This window comes from Halichoerus grypus, chromosome 15 (assembly GCF_964656455.1).
Source record: "Halichoerus grypus chromosome 15, mHalGry1.hap1.1, whole genome shotgun sequence".
Lineage (NCBI taxonomy): Eukaryota > Metazoa > Chordata > Mammalia > Carnivora > Phocidae > Halichoerus > Halichoerus grypus.
Genome location: NC_135726.1, coordinates 52,969,090 through 52,993,621, shown reverse-complemented (window position 1 = coordinate 52,993,621; position 24,532 = coordinate 52,969,090). Strand labels below are relative to the sequence as shown.

At 54.6% G+C, this 24,532-nt stretch overlaps 1 protein-coding gene across 8 annotated transcripts in view; it reads right to left on the bottom strand.

Annotated features, from left to right (window-relative positions):
* Nucleotides 1-24,532, bottom strand: part of BICRA (BRD4 interacting chromatin remodeling complex associated protein) — a 79,855-nt gene that overhangs the window by 10,903 nt on the left and 44,420 nt on the right. For 5 of the 8 annotated variants that reach the window (XM_078062758.1, XM_036114090.2, XM_036114087.2 and 2 more), the window contains 6 exons: nt 13,943-14,043; nt 12,738-12,783; nt 12,611-12,653; nt 10,623-10,688; nt 6,791-8,752; nt 6,042-6,218 (listed from right to left, as the gene is read on the bottom strand). In XM_078062758.1, coding sequence (XP_077918884.1) covers nt 6,042-6,218; nt 6,791-8,752; nt 10,623-10,688; nt 12,611-12,653; nt 12,738-12,778 — 2,289 coding nt within the window. In that variant the 5' untranslated portion in view covers nt 12,779-12,783; nt 13,943-14,043. The remainder of the gene's footprint in view (nt 1-6,041; nt 6,219-6,790; nt 8,753-10,622; nt 10,689-12,610; nt 12,654-12,737; nt 12,784-13,942; nt 14,044-24,532) is intronic. The other 3 variants (XM_078062760.1, XM_078062761.1, XM_036114091.2) reach the window with 2 other exon arrangements.

The following is a 24,532-nucleotide window of genomic DNA, read 5'->3' as shown; positions in this document are numbered from 1 at the left end:
ATTTTAGGGTCGTGAGATCAAGTCCCGTGCTGGGCTCCTTGCTGAGCATGGAACCTGCTTAAGATTCTCTCTCTCTCCCCCCCTGCCTCTCCTCCTGCTCATGCTCTCTCTCTCAAAAAAAAAAAAAAAATGCTTTTTGATGATTGAGTCATGTGAACATTAATACCTAATTGTAAAAATTAAAAATGCTTTAAATGGGTGGGGAAAAATTAGGCTAAAAGAAAACCTCAGGGACACCTGGGTGGCTCAGTTGGTTAAACATCTGCCTTTGGCTCGGGTCATGATCCCGGAGTCCTGGGATCGAGTCCCCATGTCGGGCTCCCTGCTCAACAGGGAGTCTGCTTCTCCCTATGCTCCTCCCCCTGTTCATGCTCTCTCTGTCTCTCAAATAAATAAAATCTTAAGATATAGCTGGAAAGATGTGCTCAAATTCACACAGAATGAGAGCAAGCACAGAGGGGTGATACCCTGCAGCCTGGCCGGGAGCACAGTGGTTGCTGATCTGGGGCTGATGAAGCCGCCGGAAGAAACCTTCACAGGCAAAAACCCCATGGAGGCGCAACTGCGTTAGCGCTTTCCATAAAATGTTTGGGAAGCGCATCCGCCCTCTGATCCAGCAGTTCTATTTCTAGAAATTTACCCACACAAAAGTGCAAAGCCTGGGCACCAGAATATTCAGAGGAGTGTTATTTGTTGAATACACGGGAAACCACCTTAAGTGCTCTCTCTCGAATAGGGAACCAAGTAAATAACTCACGGTGTGTCTGTATAATGAAAAACAGACGGCAGCAAATTGCAGTCCACGGGCCAACTCCGGCCGGCCTGGCCTGCTTGGCCTATCATTTTGTATGGCCCACAGGCTGAAAACGGGTTTTACAAATTTTTAAAAATATTTTATTTATTTATTTGACAGAGAGAGACACGGCGAGAGAGGGAACACAAGCAGGGGGAGTGGGAGAGGGAGAAGCAGGCTTCCTGCGGAGCAGGGAGCCCGATGCGGGGCTCGATCCCAGGACCCTGGGATCATGACCTGAGCCGAAGGCAGATGCTTAACGACTGAGCCACCCAGGTGCCCCGGGTTTTACAATTTTAAATGGTGGAAGAGAGGGGCGCCTGGGAGGCTCAGTCGGTTAAGCATCCGACCCTTGATTTCAGCTCGGGTCACGATCTCAGGGTTGTGAGATCGAGCCCCGGGTTGCGCTCCACACTCAGCAGGGAGTCTGCTTGAAATTCCCTCTCCCTCTGCCCCTCCCCACCATGTGCACACTCTCCCTCTAAACTAAATAAGTAAATCTTTTTAAAAAATGATGGAAAAGAAACCAAAGATATTGTGATTGGCGACAATGATATGAAATTCAAATTTCAGTGTCCATAAATAAAGTTTTATCGGAACACGTGCACGCTCACTCATTTACGTATATGGTCTAGGGCGGCTTCTGCACAAAGCCTAAAATGTTTCCCATTGGCCCTTTATAGAGTGTTGGCCTGGCTTCCTTTCAACGCGCCTGACCTCATTCAAGCATCTTAACGTATATTACCTTATTCATTCCTCACAACAACCCTGTGACCTAGACGCTGTTATCCTCACCCTCATTTTACAGGGAAGGGAACTAAGGCATACAGAGGCAAGTGACTTGGCTAAGGTCACCGACCTGTAAGTGCAGAGCTGGGATTCCGGAGCCCCAGTGCCTAACGACTACCTCGGACGGTGGGTTTCAAATCACACCTAGTGCCTGTTAGTAATGGTTCCAGTCACTTTAGGAGGTCGTGACTAGCATTTAAAAAGAACAGAGGAGGGGCGCCTGGGTGGCTCCATCGGTTAGGCATCTGCCTTCAGCTCAAGTCATGATCCTGGAGTCCCGAGATCGAATCCCACAGGGGGCTCCCTGCTCAGCGGGGAGTCTGCTTCTCCCTCTGCCCCTCACCTGTTCGTGCGCTCTCTCTCTCTCACTCTCTCTCAAATAAATAAAATCTTAAAAAAAAAATCAAAAGAAAAAGAACAGAGGAAACTAAAAAAATAGCGTGTTATCCTGTGAAAGCTGTTTCGGTGATATGCATACACACACACACACACACACACACTTACGTGCATCCCAGGGGGTGATGTACAATGGGATTCTCATGCAAGTCAGCGGTCCAAGAGATCTGGCTGAACGAGCAAAGCAAGGTACACAAGAACGGGACGGTGTGCTTCTGTGTGTAAGAAGGGAGAGTGCGCGCCCGCATGTGCACACGCAGGCTGTCACGTCTAGCTGGCTCCGAGCTCAGACAATGAGGGAGGCCTGTCGTGCGCACAGGACGGCTGTTCCCCACCCAGGTGATTCCGTCCCCCAGGCGACACCTGGCCATCTCCGGCGATCGCCATGGTTGTCCCACCTGGAGAAGGGGTGTTGCCGGCAACAAATGGTTGGAGGCTTAGGGATGCTGCTCAGCGTGCCACCGTGCTCAGGACAGCCCCCCACAATGGAAAATGACCCGATCCCAAGTGTCCCTAGTGCCTGTGCCATGAGGACACGGTGGGGCTCCACAGAGAAATCGACAGGGGTGGGAGTCTATGGGGAAAGGGCCAGAAATTCCACAGAAAGGAAGACTCGCTTTCACTGTATGCCCTTTTTTCTTTTTAAACCGAATTTTTAAAACCACGTCTGGGTAACGCTCTTTGAATCACGACAAAGTGTGTGTGTGTGTGTGTGTGTGTGTGTTTTAAGCCTACCATAAGCAACACACAGCAAGCCTTGAGCTTCCTGAGCAGGATGGTCAGTGTTCCCTCTCTGAAAAGACAGTCAGGGTCCCATCAAGGGACAATTTCGAGAGTTGGGATATTGATGACAAAATCCATCCCTGGAGTGTGAGCCCTGAGAGGGCACGGCTGGGGCTGGGCACGAAGCAAGTGCCTGGGGAACGTGGGCTGAAGCAATGACCCACCTCCGGTCTGGGAGCGGCTCTTACGCGCACGCACGCGCACAAGTTGGCACTCTGCTGGTATTTGTGTGTGTCTGTATTCTTCGGTCTATCCACTCACCCACTTGTCCACCTGTCCATCCATCATCCACCTGTCCATCCACCCACCCCCACCTCTCCATCCACTTGTTCACCCAACAAACATTCATCAAGAACTCCCGTCATGCACTGTCATGGGCGCAGAAGCTGCATGTGGCCAACGATGTGTCTCGCCCCGCGCTGGCCTGCGTGCGGGTGACTGGGAATCAGCTCACATGCACAGCTGACCTTTCTTCTCAAAGGCCATCCACAGTTGCTGAGGACAGGTACCTGCTCACTGAATGCCCGCTCTGTGCAGAGCCACCATTTCCCATAAACCATGTCTCAGAGCGTTTGATGCTAAGCAGAGCTGGGATTCACGCTCAGGTCTGGCTTTCTCGAGACCTCAGGTGTTCCGGCCACTGACCATTCAGGTTCGAATCCAGGCCCTACCAGCTAGGTAACCTTGGGCAAGCTACTTAATCTCTGTGCCTCTGTTTCCTCATCTGTAAAATGGGGAGAATATCTATCACCTACCTGATGGGAGGTTTCAACGAGATGATGCTTGTAAATGATTCTGAACAGCACTTAGAAATAACAGAAATGTTACCATTCATGAAGTTTTTACCATAATGCCCTCTTCCTCATGCCTCTAATCCCTGAAGCAAGCTCCAGATTATGCCCTGAATCCTCCAACGTCCCTCGTCATCGCTGTGACCACCCTGGTCTTTGAAGCCCTGTCATCTTGTCCCATGAGGATCTCTGGACTTCATTCTTGTTGCCCACCACACCATTTTCCAATGGAAGCCAGAGGGATCACTGAAAATCATATAATCAGCCCATGCCACGGCCCAGCTGAAAGCTCTCCAGGGGTTTGGCCAGGTCCAAACTCACCGGCCCACGGGGCACTGCCAGCCTCTCTGACCCGACCTCCCTCCACTCCCCTCGGCCTATTTTCCATTCCTTGATATCCCAAGCTTGTCCTTGCCTCAGGGCCTTTGCGCATGCTGTTGGCCCCCCCCCCCAACTTCTCTTCCTTCAGGCCTTGGCTTAAATACATCCCCCTCCCTGACGTGGTTCCTGCCTACTTTCCCTAGAGTGGGTTCCTCCTGTTTCCTCATGGGGACCCTGATCCCTTCAATGCTTTCATCTTTCGGGCTGTTTCCCTGCAGCTGACCCACATCTCCTTCAAGAACATTCCCTCCCTTTGACTGCACTGTGGCATACTCAGCACAGAGTGAGCACAGGGCGGGCTCCCGTGCGTGTGCTTGGTTTCATCAATAAATGATTTCCTCCACTGATTTATCCAATTCTACAAACCCCCTGGTACAGCTGACCATGGGAGGCTCGGGGAGGAGAGGCCGCTTGCTGGAGGGACCTAGGCCAGCAGCATCTAACCCACTCTAGAGATGCTGCTTCCAGCTTGAGTTGTTCAAAGGCCAGGCAGCTCCTGGCCTCTTGTCCCTCCCCCTCCTCTGCTTCTTTCTCCTCCTGGGGGAGAGATGGCTTGAGGCCATCTTGGCCCCGAGTCCCTCTAGACTGTGATTCCGGACCTCATCCTGTTCTACCCCACAACAATAATAATGATAATAACAAATATTTCTTTAGGGCTTATGTTAACTCACTTACTCCTAATAGGCCTTTAAGAAACTATTATTCCCATTTTCCAGATGAGGTAATCAAGGTTCAGCAGTTACGGGGAATTGCTCAGGGCAGCACAAGGCCAGGCACGTACTAAGTGCCCTTCTTCCCCAAATAATCTGTTTAAGGAAAGAAGAAACTGGTTGCTTAAGGTCACACGGCAAGTAGCAGAACCTGAGAGTGAAATCATGGCTGTTTAAGGCCAAAGCCCACGTTGCTTTCTGTCACCCTGACCTTGCTGAATGTCATTCCCTCCTCCTCCTCTTACCGACCTCCTCTACCCATCCATCAGTCCTTTCTGAATGAGTGCAACATCCCCCCCCCACAATAAAAGGGGGCCCTCTCTAAACTCTCATGTGCTTACGACTTGTAGGAGACAAAGGCTAATTTTCCTAATATGTAAAGAGTTTCTACAAATCAACAAGAAAAGGACCAGTAACCCCAATTTTAAATTTGGCAAGGGGTATGGGCCAACAATTCCAGAAAAAACACAAACAGCTCTCAATCTATGAAAACTTGCCCCACCTCATTCACAGTAAAAGAAATGCAAATTAAAACAAAACAAGGAGCCACTTTTCACCTGACCAGATTGGCTAAGTTCAATACGCTGCTGAGGTTGCAGAAGAACAGGCACAAGCAACAGACTGATGACCAAGGGCAAACCAACTGATACTCCACAGAGGGCAATCTGGCAGCATCTGTCAACACCGCAAGTGCAAATGGCCTCTGACGGACCCAGCACTTTCCTCTTTGAGAACTGACCCTACATAATGACATATGTACAGTCATCCTTTGCAGCTTCGCTCATCGCAGCGAAAGATCAGAAGTGACCTGACTGCCTGACAACAAGAACCAGGGAGATAAAGAACAACGCATCCACACAGCCAGAGTACCATGCGGTCCTATGGAAGAACGAAGTACCGTCTCCAAGATGAATCTTTCAGTGATCAAAGGTGCGAAACTGCCGAGTGCGCTACCGTGTTTGCAACCACGGGAGGGAACGAATCCAGGTGCCATTCTCCTTGTCCATGCGTGGGAAACGCTGCAAGAAACCGCCCTCGGGAAAGCAAGGGGCTGTGGCTCAGGAGAAGGGGCTTTTCAGCGAGACCTTTGGTAGCTTTGGAGATATGAACCCTCTGAATGTACTGCTTATCCAGATATGAAAATGAGAACTCCAGGAAAGACCTTCCTGCTGTGTGCACCTCTGCCTAGAGTGTGGGCTCCCCCAGGGTTGCAGGGGGAGTCCATGACTGTCAGAAGACCCTCGGGAACTCTCTGGGGAGCGAAGGAGCACCCTTCCCAAGCCAGCAAGACAGAGAGGCAGGCAGGGCAGCCAGAGCAGGGGAGGAGGGAGCAGGAGGAGGGGTCGCAGGGGCAAGGCTCGGTCTGAGCTGGGACAGAGGCTGCTGGGGTTCATCTACCTGGGGGGCCGGTGCTGGGGAAGCCTGGCTGTCGGGGGCCTGAGGGCCGAGGCCAGCTCCTTTGGCGATGGGGGTGCTCGGGGCTGGGTCTTGGGCGGGAGGCGGGGCGCTGACTATGACCGAGGCGGGCACGGAGAGGTGGGGGCCGTCTGCGGAGAGGGGCTGCTGGCTCCTCTCCTGAAATGGGCAGCCCGCACAGGGTCAGAAGGCCACCCCGCGGACCTGCAGCCTCCCCACCCCGAGACCCTGGCCTCCCCGAGGCTTCGGAGAAGGGGGTGGTGGGAACCGGGCAGAGGGGCACTGAGAGGCTGGGCGCAGAGGCCAGGGCAGCCGGGAGCCCCAGGGTCCAGGCACCAGGGAGGCCACAACCCCAGGTCAGGCCGCCCGGGGCCCTGCCGATCTTCCAGCTCCGCCTCGCCCGCAGCCTCCCACCCTGTCTGTCCGTCCGTCCATGTCTTGCCCACTCTCTCTGTGATTCTCACGCCCTCCAGCAGGAGGACGGATGGTTAGTCCGTCAGCCAGTCGGGCCGCCTCCTTGTCTGTCAGTCCCTGTCACGGAGGGGGGACGCACGCCCTGGGAGCTGGGGTGCCACCTCTGAGACGCTCTCCCTAGCGCACCAGACCCTCCCCAGTCGCTGCCTCCACCGCACACAGTTTCAGCTCCAGCTCCTGGCCCCTCTCCAGCATACCCCCTGCCCTGGCCACCCCCTCTGTCCCCCCCACGTCCCCGCTTGCCCAGCCCCAGTTACCTGGGGCAGGAACATCTGCAGGGAGTCCTGAGTGAGGATGGCCGTGGTGGCGGCAGAGGGCGGCTGTCCCAGGACGATCTTCTCGGGGCTGGACGCCAGGCCTGGGCTGGGCTGGGGGGTGGTGGCCTGAGGCGGGGCGGCGGCCTGAGCAGTAGGGGCCTGCGGGGGCTGCTGCTGGGCCGGCGGCTGCTGGAGGCCCAAAGGCAGCGGGGTGCTGACCGCCGGTGGAGCCTGGGGGGCTGTCTGCACCGTGAGGACAGGTGTGGCCTCCCCCGTGGCGGCAGGGGTGGCCGGCTGCACCAGCCCATCGGGGGTGTTGAGCATGGCCACAGCGCTGGGGGGCAGAGTGACCCCCTGGAGGACGGTCGTGGCAGCGGGGCCGGTGGGTGCCGGCTGGCTCTGCGTGGGCAGGCTGCCCGCGGCCAGTGACACGGGCATCTGGAAGAGTGCCGGTTGGCCCACCTGGATGGGGGCGGCCGAGAGGATGTGGGCTGCGCTGTGGGCCCCGGAGTGGGGGGCCAGCACGGGGCCCAGGCTCAGCGGACCTGCCAGGTTCTGGTTGGTGAGGATGGGGTTTGCGATGAGCTGTCCACCCGCGTGAGGGGCCGCGGCCGCCAGGATCTGCCCGCCGACGTTGGTGGGCAGGGCCGAGAGCGTCTGGGGGAGCTGGACGGCGGGCGTGCCCGGCAGCAGGAACTGGTTCTGGCCCGGCAGCATGTGCTGGGCGGGGATGACGATGCTGCTGCCTTGATTCAAGAGGTGGACGCTCATGGGCTTGCTCAGGGCCCCGGGGGGCTGGGGCGGGGCGGCCCCGGTCGTGGTGGCAGGAGGCTGCTTGAAGACATTCGCCTGCAGGGCAGGTGCGGGGAAGCCCGACAGCACCACGTTCTGGCCGGCCTTGCCCGCTGCCATGAAAGTCAGGTTCTGGGGGGCCTTGGTCGGCTGCGGGAGGCCCCCCGCCTCGCCCTGGATGGTGAGTGTGGTGCCTGCCGGGGCGAACGGCTTGGGTGTCAGCTGGTAGAGCTTGGGGGGCAGCACGCCGGCAGGCTTGGGCTGGATGGGTGTGGGCGTGCGATGCAGGATCACGTTGGGCGCCGGGACCAGCGGTGACGTGCCGAGGCCGGGGGCCACCGCCAGCGGTGGCCCCGAGGGCGCCCCGCTGGCCGCTGCCGTGGCCGCGCCCGCCCCTCCAAACACCGAGTTCCCGTTGAGCGTGGTGGCCACGGCGGTGGGGAGGTTCTTCTGAATGACCAGGCCAGCCCCCTGGGGTGAGACGCCGGCGGACGCCAAGGTCACCGGCTCTGAGGGGCCGGCCGCAGAGGCCAGATAGCCGCTGACGGGCACCTGCTTGGCAAGGAGCTGGGAGGTGGGCGGGTTGAGTGCCATGACGGGCTGGCCCACCACCTGGATGGGTGCCAGGCCGAGCGTGGCCGCCGTGGCGCCCCCAGGGCTGCCATTGGGCAGGCCCTGGAGGCCTGGGATAGGCTGCAGGGTCACATTGCCCAGGCCCACAGGCTGCAGGAAGGGCTGGACGCTCAGGGCTTTGTTGACCACGTCCTGGGGCGGCACCAGGGCCTGGTGGGTCAGCACGGTGGGTGGGGCCTGCAGCCCCAGCAGGTCGGTGCCGCCTGGGAATAGGGCCTGGGGCCCAGCGGCCACGGCAGCAGCCCCTCCGGCACCCGCCGGGCCTGCTCCGCCATCCGCAGGCTGTAGGGTGGGCAGCTGGAAGGGGCCCAGGTCCAGCTCGGCCTCGGCCTCAAGTGTCTGCTCAGTGATGTTGGCCTCTTGGAGGCTCTGCTGGAGGATGTCGCAGGGCTGGTCGGCGCCTCCGCCGCCCCCCCCGCCGCCCCCCGCGGCAGGCGAGCCCAGGATCGCATCCTCCAGGAAGTCGAGGTCCACGCTGGGGGCCGGCTGCGTGGGCTCTGGGCTCAAGTGGTTGCCAGAAGCTTCTTGCACATGGAGCTGGAGGCCGGGTAAGGTGGGAAGGGAAGAGCGGAGGTTAGCAAGGGGCTGGCTCAGGGCGCGGCTAAAGCAAAGGGACCCTTGGTGCCAGAGCAGTATGGGCAGAGAGAATATTCCATCTGGAAGTGGCAGGACCTAGGTTCAAATCCCAGCTCCGCTTAGCCATACAACCTGGGGCTTGCTCAGTCTGGCCTATTTCCCCGTCTGTACACGTCAGTAGAATGGAATAAAGACCATCCTTTAAAGAGCCATAAAAGTCCATAATACTTAACCTGCAATTCCAAAGCTCGAAAGGGCCCTGAAAATGGCAAATGTCTTCACAACTCTTTCAGTAGCAAAACCTAACCAAAAGTGACATGGCGCGCTCGGGGAGGGCCATGATTTGTCCACGTAACGGGACTCTTCTTGACCACGGAAAGGTACGTGAGCGTGCTATGTGACATTCTGCATCACCCTCCCAGCATCTGGAAAATTCCAAAATCTGAAACGCGCCTGGCCTCAAAGGTTTTGGATAAGAGACCACGGTCGTGTTAAAGACAGGAGCAGCTACCGCCCTGAACCTGATTTTGGGCAGGCGGCGATGAGTCCGACACGTCTTCCCACGTTGCGTCCCACGCCGTCCCGGATTGCGATCCAGGACGAACACAATCGATATACGTGTGATCATTTGAGCAAATACCACACGAGCAATAATTATGCTTAGAGCACGTAATCCCCACTGATATTTGACCAGATAATAGATCAAAACTTGGGAGTTTAAAAGGTCCGGCGTTCAACCACACGGAGGGCTTACCGTGGTACCCGGCACCTTAGCACGTGTGCGAGAAACATCACCTAACGTTATCATTATGCCGTCCATATTGTTGTTGTCGGTAACAAGCTCAGTGACGCGGGCACGGCCCCCCATCCTCCTTTCCCAGACGGAGAGAGGGGAGCGCTTGGAGGAGGGGGCCCCTGCTCGGCCCCCAACCCAGAACCAGGCAGTTCTGAGTTCTTAACCGCTAAATGGCCACAACCAAATCCGCCTCCTAGGATGGTCGTGACTTTTGCTGACCTCACGTATGGGAGGCTTAGAACCTGATCAGGGACTTTACAGGTATTTATACTATGAAAGATGAATTATTCAGAATATATTATTATACTTGTTGTGGGCATTAAATAAAAGTGACTGAAAGGGGCTTGGCAGCATATAGTAAGTATTCAGCGAATCATAGTTATGATGACCAGGAGGGAGGGGGGAGAAGAGATGAGGAGGAGGAGGAGGGGGGAAGGGAGGAGGAGGAGGGGGGAGGGTTGGGGAGAGGAAGGGAGAAGCAGCAGAAGGGGAGGAAGAAGAGGGAAGGACAACTGGCACAGTCAGGCATACAGTAGGTGCTCAGTTAATGTCCACCACGTTCCCCACTCTGGGCTTGGCTCATCACCCTTGCCTTCGTTTTCCAGATGGAGACTGAAGTCTGTGTCAGTCGATCCCCTTCCCCCAGGTCACAGCCCACCATGATGGCTAAGCAGGGACAGGCCTCCAGGCCCCCACACCCTCTGCTCCCGAGAAGAGTGTCCCCGGTGAACCCCAGCATCTGCCTCAACTCCCAGGACTGCTCTGTAGCAACTGATCCCCAAGGCCTGGGACCCAGGACCCTCCCTCACCTCTTCTGAGGAGCCTGTGGGCCAGGCCATCCCACTGTGGTCCCACCTCCGCCCCACACTGCTGTCAGTGACTGCCCTCCCCAACCCCCCAGCAAGGTGCCCCAGGGGGATGATCATGACCCCTTCCCTCTCGCCGTTAGGGCCTCCCTCCTGCTGACTGCCACCAGGGGCAATATGAGCCATGATTGAGAGCCTGGGGACCTCCCCGAACCCCTGGGCCACTTACCCCAGGACCTTCATAGAAGGCACTTTGGGCCTCCCCGGGGTTATCCAGGAGGTCATCACCATCGAGCTGCAACAAGACCCGCCCCCACCCAAGGTCAAAGATCAGCCAGGCAGTGGGCAGGCCCTGCTCTAGAACAAAAACCAATTTAAAGTTACACTAGACCAAAGGACAAAGATGGGGTGGGGGTGGTGGGTGGGCGGTGCAAGGAGTACGGGAAACTCCATCTCCGGAAAAAAGGCACCAAAGAACGGGGCTTGGCAGCATGTTCAAAACCCAAGGTGTGCCCAACACAGAGTCTGAGGCTCTCCCAACATGCCTGCCTGGAACCCTAGGATCCTGCCTCCGTGACTTTGCCCAAGCTGTGCCCCTGCCTTCCCCCTTCACCTCTCTGACAGCACGCCCCTCACGACCGGTCAGTCGCCGCCTCCTCCCAATAGCCGCCCGTCCCACCTGACTAAGCCACTCCTTTCTCCATGCAGCCCAAGTAGCTGGCATGCCCCACCGTCCGGGCACCCAGTGCGCCCTGCCGAGCCCGTCTCTGGGAGGCCAGGGACCTGTCCAATTCCCAGGGCGTCTCTAGCTCCTAGAACAGGGCCCGGCGCCCACACGAATGCCTACTGAGCCTCCCTATTTTCTCTCTACCTGGACGTCTTTCCAGAACCCCAGCCTGGCACAGCCAACAGCCTCCCTTGTGGAGTCTGCCCCAAACTCCCAAGCTCTGGAGACACAACCCACTCAGCTGCTCAGGCCCAAATCCAGGAGCTAACCTGACACTCTCCTCCTCAACATCTACTCCACCAGCAGGTCTAGTTGACTCTGCCCCCCAAAGCCAGCGCCTGGCACCCCCTCCGCTGCCCACCCCATGGCCCTGGCCACCCTCAGCCCACTGCACTCGCCCCTGCTCCACAAATCATCTGCTGCTTCTCCTTCCAAGAAGTGGCGCTCCGTTCCCCTCCCTGGGAGTGTGGGCTGGGTTGGTGACCTGCTTCTAATGAATACAAGGTGACAAAAGCGATGGTGTGTGACTTCAGAGACGAGATCATAAGAGGCCCTGAGCATCCTCCTGGCTCTCTCCCTTGGGTCACTCACTCTGGGGGAACCTGGCTGCCACGTCGTGAGGATGCTTAAGGATCCTACGGAGAGGCCGATGTGGTGAGGCCCTGAGGCCTCCAGCCCACAGCCGTGGGAATGAACCATCAGGGAAGCACATTCTCCAGCCCCAGACGAACCCTCGGATGATGGTGGCCCCAGCCAACATCCTGACTGCAGCCTCTGGAGAGACCCCGAGCCAGAAGCACCCAGCTAAGCTCTCCCCGAGTCCCGACCCTCAGAAACTGTGAGAGCACTAACAAGTTGTTTTAAGTCACTAAGTGTTGGGACAATTTGTTACGCAGCCCTAGATAACAGATACAGCTCCTCGTGGCTCAGCACTGCCACTCTCCCCCACTTTGTTCCAGGCCCTGCGTGACCTGTGACTTTTGTCCACTCTGGTCTCACCACTACTAGTTTCCCCTTCTGTCCGGTACCACCAGCCTTCTTTCCATTCCTCGAACATAGCAAATTTTCCTGCATTTCTACCTGCCCTTCCCCTGCCCAGAGCACCATGGGTGCCTCTCTCTGATCCTTCAAGGTCGCCTTCAAGGTCACCTCCCTGCCCACACTAGCTAAAGAAGCCACTGCCCCTGCCCCCCATTCATTTTGTTTTAAACCATTTTCGTTGTGCCGGGGACATTCTTTTCTTACTTCTTATCCTACACTGCAGGGTTCTGTCCACGATCACCTTTAGCAGTTACTACTTTGTTTATCAAGGAAATGTGTATGGCATGAGGGCAGGGATCTGTCATCTCTTCTGCTCTTGCCATAACCCCGGGGCCCAGCTCCCAGAATGCAAGAGGCAGATGTCTACTGAATCAGGGGCTCAGGTCTCTCAGCCCCCCAGTTCCACAGCCCCCTACCCCGGGGAGGCCCCTGCCTGCCCCAGCACTCACCTTCTCGGATCCATGTAGGAAGTCATTGAGGGCCTGAGGGTCACTGAAAGACAGAAGGGGAGAGACACTGAGGAGGTGAGGGGCAGGGGAGGGGGGACAGGGAGGGCGGAGGGAGTCTGTTACTCACCAAATCACGTCTAGTAAGCATCTCCCATCCTCATCATCCATCGCCACTGAACCGGGTGGGGCAGGAAGGGGGCAAGGGGGACAAGGTTAGATGTAGGCAGTGTGCCAGGACCCTCCCTTCCAGGACCCCTCCTTGGAACCAAGGTCTCTGGTAGGTCAGAGTTTCTGTTCCCTTGAGCCTCTGGGTGTGGGTGGGGGTGGTGAGCAGCCAGAGACGGCTGCCTTTTCCTCCTCCCCCAACCTCTTCCCCAGCATCTGATGCCCACAATGAGGACATCCACCAAGACTGAGTGAGCCCTGATCACGTGCAGGCCTGTGCTGAGTGCTTCACACACCCGTAACTCTTTTAATCCTCACGGCACCCCACAAGATGGGTCCTGCCACCCCCACCCGTGCTGCAGAGGAGTAAACAGGGGCCCAGAGCTCGTCATTCATTTTCCAGCCAGCAGGGGGCAGAGCCAGGCCTCGAACCCAGAGTCTGGCCCAGAGCCCGGCCTGCCCGGCCTCCCTGCGACGGGGCCTGGCCCGGAGCGGGGTGTGACAGGGGTCTGCCCTGCGTGTGAACCGTCCTGAACTGTCAGGTTCTTCTCTGAACAGTGCCTTGGAGAATCTGATGAAGGCAAAAGACCCTTCTGCCACAAACACGCAGGTGGGGCGAAACTGACACACACTTTCCCAAGGGCTGTGGGACACGCACGTGCACACCCCGGGGCCTTGGGTCAACACGCCCAGCCTAGGACACGCCATGCAAAGCTGGCGGGAACACCCCCCTCCACACACACCAATGACTCTCCCTTCCAGCGTCGGCCATGGGGACCGTCCCTCGAGGTCCCTCCCAGGCGCTGGCTGCACTTGGCAGTGGCGACAATGGGCTCTTGCCAGCTCCATATCCCAGGCCCACCTATGCTTCCTTCTTCCTGTGTCACCACGAGGTCAGTGGCCTACCAGCCCTGCCCTTTCCGACCAGCCCGGGGCAGGGGTGGGGTGGGAGGGGAAGGCCCAGCCAGGGGACAGAAAGGCAAGACCTGCAAAGAATCTGGAGAAAAGGGGAAAATGGGGAGGATATCCCACCTGCAGTTGGCATGGAGGCAGGGGGATGGTCCAGATGACCCAGGGGGCCCAAGGCCGGAGGGGGAGGGGCGGAAGGGTGTTGGAATGAGGGACAAGCGCCCCTCCAGGCACGAACTGGGACCCTTGGCCGGTTACCTGCGCTACAAACGAATCATGAAGGGAAGGAGGGGGTGTCCACTCCAGGTCTACGCGGGGCCCCTGGCTGGGGACTTGGGGAGTGTCCTTTCGGGGGCCAGCTGTGGAGAGAATAAGGGAGGCTGTAAGGAAGTCTGTGACAAGGAGAAGGATGGGGGGAGGGAGGGAGTGGGGAGCCCAGGAGAGGGGTTGACCCAGCCACGTGTAAAGAGGTAAGAAAAGAAGGGGTCCAACACAAGTTTAAGAGCAGGTGAGACAACACTACACGTGATCCCGTATGCGACATGCACACACGGAGTGCGGGGTAGGGCGTTACACAGCCACACGTATTACAGCAAGGTAGAACGTCATATGATATAATTTATTGACACCTGGACCTCATAAAACAGTCGATTCTCATTATCTGAGGCACTTGCATTCTGCACAGCTGCCGTGAGCACGTGGTTGTGAATTCTGGGCCACCGATCCCAGGGCGGAGGGGTAGGGGGGAGACACAGGGTGGCCTCCTGCGAGCCTTTGCTCACCTTCTCATCAACCCATCAATACACAGCCTTAGTCTAGGTGTTTCTGTTTAGAGACACCTAAGGTAATATAAACTGTTGATTTGTTAGCACCGAACCCACGGCTAACAGCTCTGTGCACTTGTGCCTGAAGGACACTCATCTAACACACGCGTCCTCTCTGGAGGGCACATCCTGGCCTTCCTGCACTTGGGGACACCAGGCAGCACTTCAGTCCTATGCCGGGAGCCGTTTTCAACAGCAAAACCACCCACAAAGAGCACAAAGATGCAAAAACCATGGCCCTCAACAATATGGGAGCTGAACCAAGAAGGCAAAGTGTGGCCTTGTTCAACCTCGGCTGGCACAGGCACTCGGGGCCACTCCGATTTTTCACAAGTCCCCTGGTGACCAGGGAAGTGCATCGGTATTGATCTGCGGGTTATACGTGCTCACGAGTAGGTAGCTTCGCAAATATGAAATATTCGGAATTGCAAATATGGTACCTGCCCATCACTGGTTTTAAGCGCTCTACCTGTATGAACCATTTCACCTTCTCTAGATCCCTGCAAGGCAGGCACTTTTATTAGCCCTGTTCTGAAGATGGGGAAGCGGAGGCTCAGAACAGTGTGCAATACGCCCAAGAGCCCTCAACTGGTAAAGCGGCCGGGCTGGGGCTTGAGCCAAGGCAGACTCACTCAGAGTCCCCGCCCTTAACCGCTATCCCATGCACGTTCCTCTCGTTCCTCTCATCACGCTGTTTCTCTTCTAAAATCTGAAGCAAATATGGCAAAAATGTCAAGATAAGATGAAGCTGGGTGGCAGCCTTTGTTATCATTTTAAGAATGCTTGGAATAGTTCAGATTCAAAAAAGCGAGAGGAATGGGAGCACCCAGTGGCTTCCCCTCTTGCTTGGCAGGCCCAGGCCCCGGAAAGATCTAGAAACCATCTGTCACATGACCCAGGAACATGGGATCCTGTCCCAGCTAGATTCTGGGTGCACTGCCATGGTCTGGGGGTGTCCACGAGCACCCAAGGTGGCTTCGCCAGAGCAGCCAGATTTGTGTGGGGTCTTCCCTCCCCGCTGCGCTGAGTTTCAGGTGTGGCCCAAGCTCTGCAAACCTCAGGCCAGCAGAATTATAGCCAGGAGTGGGTGCTTCCTGACCAGGACTCTCCAAATGGGGCCTGCGGGTGAATGTACATCTCTGAGAATTTTTTTCATTTGTGTATGTGTGTGTGTTTTAAGATTTATTCATTTATTTGAGCAGGGGAGGGGCAGAGGGAGGGAGAGTCTCAAGCCGACTCCACGCTGAGCGTGGAGCCTGACGGGCTCAAGCTCACGACCCATGAGATCAGACCTAAGCCAAAACCAAGAGTCAGACGCTCAACCAACTGAGCCACCCAGGTGATCCCATTCGTGCATTTTCATTCCACCAGTAACAGCAGAGAAATGAAGGGGGGGTGGTTTTAGACGAGAGGAAAATGCTCTGCCTTGCGATGGGGTGCCTGTTTCGTGAGGGTTTAAAATGTCACAGCTCAGATTTGTGCATGTAAGTTCAAAACATGTAAATTTGACCTTAAAAAGCTCTAAAAAAACCAAATCGTCACCATCAAGTGGTAGTGGGATGAGAGGGGGACAGGGTGTGGCAGGATGTTGATAACTGTTAAGGCTGAGTGAGGGGTACCTGGGGGCTTCACGGTACCGTTCTCGTCACTCTGTACATTCTGGAAAGTTTCCATAATAAAAAGAAAACGGTATGTCAATGATCAGCACGTCTGGTAACTCTGCCTCCCATGTCTCCTATCGGGTTGATGCCAAGAGGTCCAGCATGAAATGACAGGGGTTGGAGTCGGGGGTTCAGGTCCCTGCTCCACCATGCATGGGCTGGGTGACCCCAGGCAAGTGACTTCACCTCTCTGGGCCTCCATGTGTTCGTTCACTGGTGAAACGGGTGGAATCACAGTCCGCATGTCTCATGTGGCGGTGGACAGTCTCTTAGAACAGGGCCTGTGGTTTGTGCACAGTAGGTCGTGGCATCAATACTGGCCTTGATCCTGCTGTTCTGTGAGTTGGCTCACGAGAAAAGGGCAAAGGTGCAGCGGCTTCCGGCTTCCACCCTCTGCCTCCCTGACCCTGTCTCATCTCCCCTGCCATCTTCACACTCATTCCCAGGACCTACCCTGGATCTAGGAGGTTGGAAATTGGGAGAGGGGCCAGAGTTGCTACATTTGGAATAAATGCTTCAGATTCCAGTGCGGCCAACAGCTCCGAGGCGACGGGGCACCAGGCCCACCAAGTGCTCACGGCGGGGATCGGGTGCCCCTAGACTGATAAAGGTCCCTTGTGGGACGGTGGGGTGGTATGCTCTGCCACAGGCTGCCCCAGGACCCACCCTGGCCCTGCCAATTGCTAGCTGTGTGCCTACGACAAGTTACTTAACGCCCCCACACCCGTGCCTCAGTTTCCCCACCTGGAAAATGCAGATAACGGTATGCGCCCCCCCTCCCACGGGATTGTTCTATAGGAACGCCTTTAATCCTCGCATGTGGTAAAGTATTTTGTGAGTGATATATACTGCTGTAATAATTTCAACTGCCATTGTGAATAGGATCTCACGGGGCAAAGTGAGATCAAAGCTTTCTGGCCCCAGCCCAGTCGGGTTGGAAAAAAGTCCCCAAGCTCCAGCTTGGCCACCTGCTGCCAGTTACCCCGTGTCACCCTTGAGCACCTTTGGAAGGCTTTATATACCACCTGCTTCGGCCATGGGTCATGCACACGGTCCTACTTAAACCAACGGGCACCAAGACTCCTCGAATCCTTCCAAGTCCGTTCTTACCCCCATTTCTCAGATGAGATAAGTGAGGCTGAACAGAATGGTTATGGAGAAGCCACAGGCCAAAGGCAGCCAAGAACACATGCCCGCGCGGGGCTGGCCAATACTGCAGCCCTCAACCCAGCAGTCACAGGGAGACCTGAAGGACACAAATGAACCCACCAGCTGCTGAAAGACAGAATTTGAACCCTGCCCAGGTATTTGACAATATTAAGAAATTGTGATTAAGATTCAATGTGAACGGGGGGGCGCCTGGGTGGCTCAGTCGGTTAAGCGTCTGCCTTCGGCTCGGGTCATGATCCCGGGGTCCTGGGATGGAGCCCCACATTGAGCTCCCTGCTTCTCCCTCTCCTCCCTGCTTTTGCTCTCTGTTGCTATCTCTGCCTCTTTCTCTCAAATAAATAAATAAAATCTTAAAAAAAAAAAAAAAAGATTCAAAGTGGAGGGGCGCCTAGGTGGCTCAGTCGATGGAGCATCCAACTCTTGATCTCAGCTCAGGTCTTGATCTCAGGGTTGTGAGTTCAAGCCTTGCATTGGGTTCCATGCTGAGCGCGGAGTCTACTTAAAAAAATAATGTAAAAACAGTGTAATAATGGCATCATGTTGTTGCTTTTCTTTTTCTTTAGAGTCCTTACCCTTTAAAAACATACCCTGAAATATTTAGGGGTCTACTTAAAAAAATAATGTAAAAACAGTGTAATAACGGCATCATGGTGTTGCTTTTCTTTTTCTTTAGAGTCCTTACTCTTTAAAAATATACCCTGAAATATTTAGGGGTGAAATGGTAAAATGTCTGATTTCCCCCAAAAGAACCTAGTTGTGGGTGTTCGGGGGGCATACAGACCTGCGCTGACCGATACTGCTGACCCCCAGTCACATACAGCTCCGTATAAATTCAGGTTAATTCAATGGAATTAGGACAGAAGACTTGAATAAGACATTTCTCCAAAGAAGATACACAGACGGCCACAGGCACATGAAAAGATGCTCAACATCACTCATCGTCAGGGCAATGCAGTCGAGACCGGAGACACCAGCTCACACCTATTAGGATGGCTACTATCAAACACGACACAAAACAAAAAAACCCCAGAAAACAAGTATTGTTGAGGATGTGGAGACATTGGAACCCTCGTGCACTGCTGGTGGGAATGTAAAATGGTGCAGCTGCTTGAAAACAGTCTGGCAGTTCCTCAAAATGGTAAAAATAGCACTGCCATATGCTCCAGCAAATCCACTTCTGGGTATATTCCCTCCGCCCCCCAAGAACTGAAAAAGGAGGGTCTCGAACAGATCTGGGCGCACCCAAAGTCACAGCAGCGTTATCCACAGTCGCCAAAAGGTGGAAACAGCCCACGCCGATGGATGAACGGAGATGCGGTGGCGACTTACAATGGGATATTATTCAAGAAGGACATTCGGACACAGGCTACAACCCGAATGACCCGCGAGGACATCGCGCTACGTGAAACGAGCCAGTTACAAAGAGACCCACACCACATGATCCGACGTGTAACGTGCCCAGAGACAGAAAGTGGAATGGTGGCCGCCAGGGGCCGGGGAGAAGGGGGAATGGGGTGGTACTGTTCAGTGGGTGCGGACTTTCAGTTCTGCAAGATGAAGAGTTCTGGAGGTGGATGGGGGCCGCGGTTGCACAACAGGGTGAGTGTTCCAATGCTGCTGAACCGCACACTTACAAATGGCTATAAGGTCGCGGGGGCGGGGGGAGCCCGGCTGGCTCAGCCGGTGGAGCGTGCGACTCCTGACCTCAGCGGCGGCGTGAGTTCGAGCCCCACAATGGCGGGGACGGGGGGAGAGATGACTCAGATAAATCTTAAAAAAAAAATGGCTAAGGTGGTAAATTTTACGTTATGCGTATTTTACCACATTAAAAAAAAACATGAAAATTTTAAAAAAGGACAATGAGGAATATCAAAGATTTTTTTTTTAAATTCACCTAAGAAAGTTCAATGACACGAAGGTTTACTCTCAATCCCGCTTGCCACGTTTCGAGTGCTCAACAGCTACACGTGGCTGGTAGCTACCGTGCGGGGCAGCGTGGACTGGGAACATTTCCATCGCTGCAGCAAGCTCTCTCACCGGACAGAGCTGGTCTGCAAGACTGGTAGCAACTGAAAATGGATCAAGGTGGCTGATGACCGGTGGGGGGGGGGGGGTCCGTGTTTGGCTGTTCTCTCTACTTGGTGCACGTTTGGAATTTTCCATAATGAAAAATGCTTACTTAAAAAAAAAAAAAAGACTTTTTAATACCAAGTATCATGTCTGACTGTTTATTGTCTGCTTTGTTCCCCTGCGGGACGCCCGTGCCTACGCAGAAGGAGCTCCATAAATATTTGGGGAATGAAGAAATGAACATACAGAGGCCATCAGACAAATCCGTTCATTTGTTCAGAGCAGCGTGGTAGAAAGGGCATTTATGAAGTGCTCACTATGTGTTCAGCCTGGGGATACCCGAATGAGCAAAAGCACACCCAATCCTTGGCCCTGGGTGGGGGCATGACCCGTGGTTCTCAACCAGGGATGGCACTGGACGCCCCTCTCCTCAACACACGCATACACAAAAGCTTAAAAAAAAAAAAGTGACTGGGGGCCACGGTTAGTGTGCAAAGTTGCCAGCCCCAAATTGTCCACATGGGAGTGGGTGTATTGAGCCCCTGTAGAGCAGAAGCTTTAAGAACTATCACCTGGCTCTGAGTCCCAGAACAAAGGGGACAGACACATGGACAGAGCTACAGCCAATCCACGAGGGCACGAAACGAGCCTTTGCCACTGAAAGCCCCGGAGAAGTGGGGCTCGCTTGCTACTGCACAAACTCAGCCAGAGCTGCCCGATGCACCCCGAAGAGCCCCCCCACCCCGTCCCAGCGCTTCCCTGGTATCGGGCCTCATGCTAACGTCACACCCACAGACCCCTCCTCGTCACCAATGGGGCAGGAGGGACGCTGCCTCAAGCGTCACAGCTCAGGACACCGGGACTCAGAAGGGTCTGGATACTTGCCCCCAAAACCACACCAGGGGGGCCAAAATTCGAACTCAGACCCTGTGACTCTGGAGACCTCATTCTTCACCACCGCGCTATAAAAAGCAGGAAAAGCTGGGACCGAAAAACCACAAGCAGCTGGGGAGAACAGGCCTGACGCAACAATGACAAAGTGTCCTTCCAGAAGACTGTGTGAATGTCTCCTGCACTGGTAATGTGAGCGGGGAGTTCTGCATTGTCATCAGGAGCCGCGCACAAGCCAGATCGCCTAGCAGGACGCGGGATTCAAAGCTTCCACTCGGCTCCAGAAACAGGCTCATTCTAATTTCCCAGCGAAAGTTTTAGCAACCCCTGGGGGATTGATAGGCAACCAACAGGCAAGTCTACAGAACCGTATCCTCTGCCGACGGGAAGGGACAGGAAGAGAAGCCGATGTGGCAAAGCCTAACTGTTGTTTTCCAAACACCACTTCCCCAGCCCTCCCCTCGCCTTACTCACAGAAGCCTGAAGCCGTTCAGGGTAACACTTGCCAACTCCAAGATGTAAACAAAGCCTGTTCTGAGTCAGTCTTTTTCAAACTATGGGTCACGCCTTGGAGGGTTGTGAAATCAAATGAGCAGGTTGTGACCAGGAGTTTTTTGTTGTTTTTTTTTCCTTTTAATTAAATAGTATAGAGTAAAATGGAATGGAACAGAATAGGAAATATTAAAAGGCATCATCCGTGGTAAGCGTTAAATATCAGTTTGTGAGATTGGTTTCAATTATGTGGGTCTGTACGTGTACGTATTTCCTACTGTGGGTTGTGGTCAAAATAGCTTGAAAATAATTAGACTACACCAGCGGCACTCCTATCCCCTGTATCAAACGTTCACTTTCCTAGGCTTCCTTGTAGCTAGGGCAGCCATGGTTCTGCAAATAGGAAGAGCCAAAGGGCACAGACTTAGGGACAGTTTTTCTTCCAGAATATAAAGACAGAGCTCCTCTAGGGAGAAAATCTTTTGCTCCCCACTTCCAGCTTCGAGTATAGTTGAGAAGACTGGAGCTGCTGCAGCCATTTTGCAACAACGAGGCAATAAACCTACAGCAGTTAAGCCCACCTACAGAGGATAGCTGTTGGGAGGACAGAAAAAGACTGGATTCTTAACAACTCCTCCTGCACTGCCTGCCTCCAGACTTTTTTTTTTTTTTTTAAGATTTTATTTATTTATTTGACAGCGAGAGAGACAGAGAGAGAGGGAACACAAGCAGGGGGAGTGGGAGAGGGAGAAGCAGGCTTCCCGTGGAGCAGGGAGCCTGATGCGGGGCTCGATCCCAGGACCGTGGGATCATGATCTGAGCCCAAAGCAGACGCTTAACGACTGAGCCACCCAGGCACCCCTGCCTCCAGACTTCTTAATCCTTACAGATCAAACCACTATTAGGGTTTCCCATTATTTGCAGCCAGACACACCCTGACCACTTAGCTTGCATTTCTAGATATCTCTGCAACCCATCCCAAGGACTCTCTCCGGCTTCCACGGGTCAAGGACTATCCTCTGAGTGTCACTGATTGAGAGGGCTCAGCAAAATGGAACAGGGCTGGTGGAATGGGGATCTGAAAAAAAGATCACTGTGGTTGATTGCAAAAGTGGCCACCAATTCTTCTCCCTGGTCCCATACTCTTGGCAGCTCCTCCTACCAAGAGATGGGGTCTGTCACCCCACACCTAGACCTTGGGCTGGCCTTCTGACTCTCTTTGGCCAACAGAATGTGGCAGAAGTGATGGTGTGTCTTTCTAAGCCAACACCTCAAGAGACCGGGCATACTTCTGCTCTCTGCCCAGGGATCATGACCTGAGCCGAAGGTAGACGCTTCACCGACTGAGCCACCCAGGCTCTCCGGAAGTAGAGCACCTGCTCGTGGTCTTTCCAGGGGCTAGATTAGGCTTCCCCATAGCATGGCGGCCTCAGAGTGGTCAGACTTCTATTTAAGGTGGCTTAGGGCTTCCAGGTAAATGTCCTAGCGGACAAGGCAGACACTGAATTGCCTTCCATGACCCAGCCCGTGTGAAGAAGCCTGGGCCAGCCCACTGGGCGACAAGAGTCACGTGCCCGTCACCTCCATCATCCCAGCTCACATCCAATCAAGCCGCGGAAGCAGAGCCACCTCGCTGACCTTCAACTGACCACAGACACTGAGGCAAGACTCGCAGTACCCAGCTGTGCCCAGTCCAAATTCCGACCACTGGGAACATGGCTTTGTTTGAAGCCACTGTGGCATCTCCTCTTCTCCAAAGATGATGGCAACAATGTTGTTGATCCCCCCTGATCCCCCACAGCGCAACCCTGCTACTTTTCCTGAATCAAAAAGAGCTTGTGACTACTTCAACTAGGACAGTGCAACAGACGTGCCGTTATGTGACTTTGCGGGCTGGGTCATGGAAGGCAATTCGGTGTCCGCCTTGTCCGCTAGGACATTTACCTGGAAGCCCTAAGCCATCTTAAATAGAAGTCTGACCACTCTGAGGCCGCCATGCTATGGGGAAGCCTAATCTAGCCCCTGGAAAGACCACGAGCAGGTGCTCTACTTCCGGGGAGCCTGGGTGGCTCAGTCGGTGAAGCGTCTGCCTTCGGCTCAGGTCGTGATCCCAGGGTCCTGGGATCGAGTCCCACGCCAGGCTCTCTGCTCAGCTGGGAGTCTGCTTCTCCCTCTGCCTCTGCCCCTCCCCCCTGCTCCTTCTCTCTCTCCCTTGCTCTCTCGCTCAAATAAATAAATAAATAAAATCTTAAGAAAGAAAGTCCCATCATCAGGTTATCCCAGCCCAGGTGCCAAACATGTGTATGAACAGGCCTTCAGCCCCCAGGCTTTCAGTCTTCCCAGCCAAGACCCCAGACATCGTGGAAGAGAGACCCACTGTCAAATTCCATGTCAAATTCTTGACCTGTAAAACCCGGGCATACTACAATTGTTCATTTAAGCTGCAACATTTGTGGATAATTTGTTTGTTTGTTTGTTTGAAGATTTTATTTATTTGAGAGAGAGAGAGAACATACAAGGGTGGGGGCACAGTGAGACAAGCAGACTCCCCACTGAGCAGGGGGTCTGATGCAGGGCTCGATCCCAGGACCCTGAGATCATGACCTGAGCGGAAGGCAGATGCTTAACCAACTGAGCCACCCCGGCGCCCTGTGGATAATTTTGTTAAACAGCGATAGTTTGGGGGTTGTTTGTTACATAGCAGCAGCTAACTGATAACAGCCCTCTTCAGAGACAAACGACCAACCTCGACCTCACACCTCTGACTCCATCTGAGTTTTATCCATCATTCTACCTCCCAAACCTCCCCAAGCCCTCTCCTCCTCTCCACAGCCACTGTCCCTGCTCACATAGAGATCCCATCATTTTTCTTTTCATCTATCCATCCACCCAGCCTGTGTTAATATTACCCTTGTTCACAACCGACTGCACCTATTGTTAAAATACTCAAACACTTCCATCCTGATTGGCAAATAAATGCTGCTTGAGCCCCCAGCACTCCACCTGGCCTCTTGGGATGTCCTGAAACACCCCCAGGACCCAGCAACCGCAGGGTGACACCTGGCCCAGCAGGGAGCCTGCAGGACCACCCTTCCACACCACACCAAGCACCACCTAGTCCGTGCTAATGGTCTACTGCTTGTTACAAATTTTAAATTTATTTTATTTTTATTTATTTTTAGAAAGAGAGAGTGAGTGGGGGGTAGGGGCAGAGGATGAGAGAGAGAATCTCAAGCAGGCTCTATACTCAGCGCAGAGCCCAATGTGGGGCTCGATCCCACAACGCTGAGATCATAACCTGAGGCAAGATCAAGGGTTGGACACTCAACCGACTGAACTACCCAGGTGCCCTGCTTGTTATGTATTTTATTTTATTTTATTTTTTAAGATTTTATTTATTTATTTGACAGAGAGAGACACAGCGAGAGAGGGAACACAAGCAGGGGGAGTGGGAGAGGGAGAAGCAGGCTTCCTGCAGAGCAGGGAGCTCCATGTGGGGCTCGATCCCAGGACCCCGGAATCATGACCTGAGCCGAAGGCAGACGCTTAATGACTGAGCCACTCAGGTGCCCCTTGTTACGTGTTTTAAATGTTATTTAAATGTTATTTAATGTTATTAAATTCATTCATTCATTCATTCATTCATTCACTGACAAGTGTCACTCAGCACCTCCTACATTTCTGCCCGGCGCTGACAAATTGGAGTGGGCAATGACAGCTCAAGTCCACCAGTAAAAACA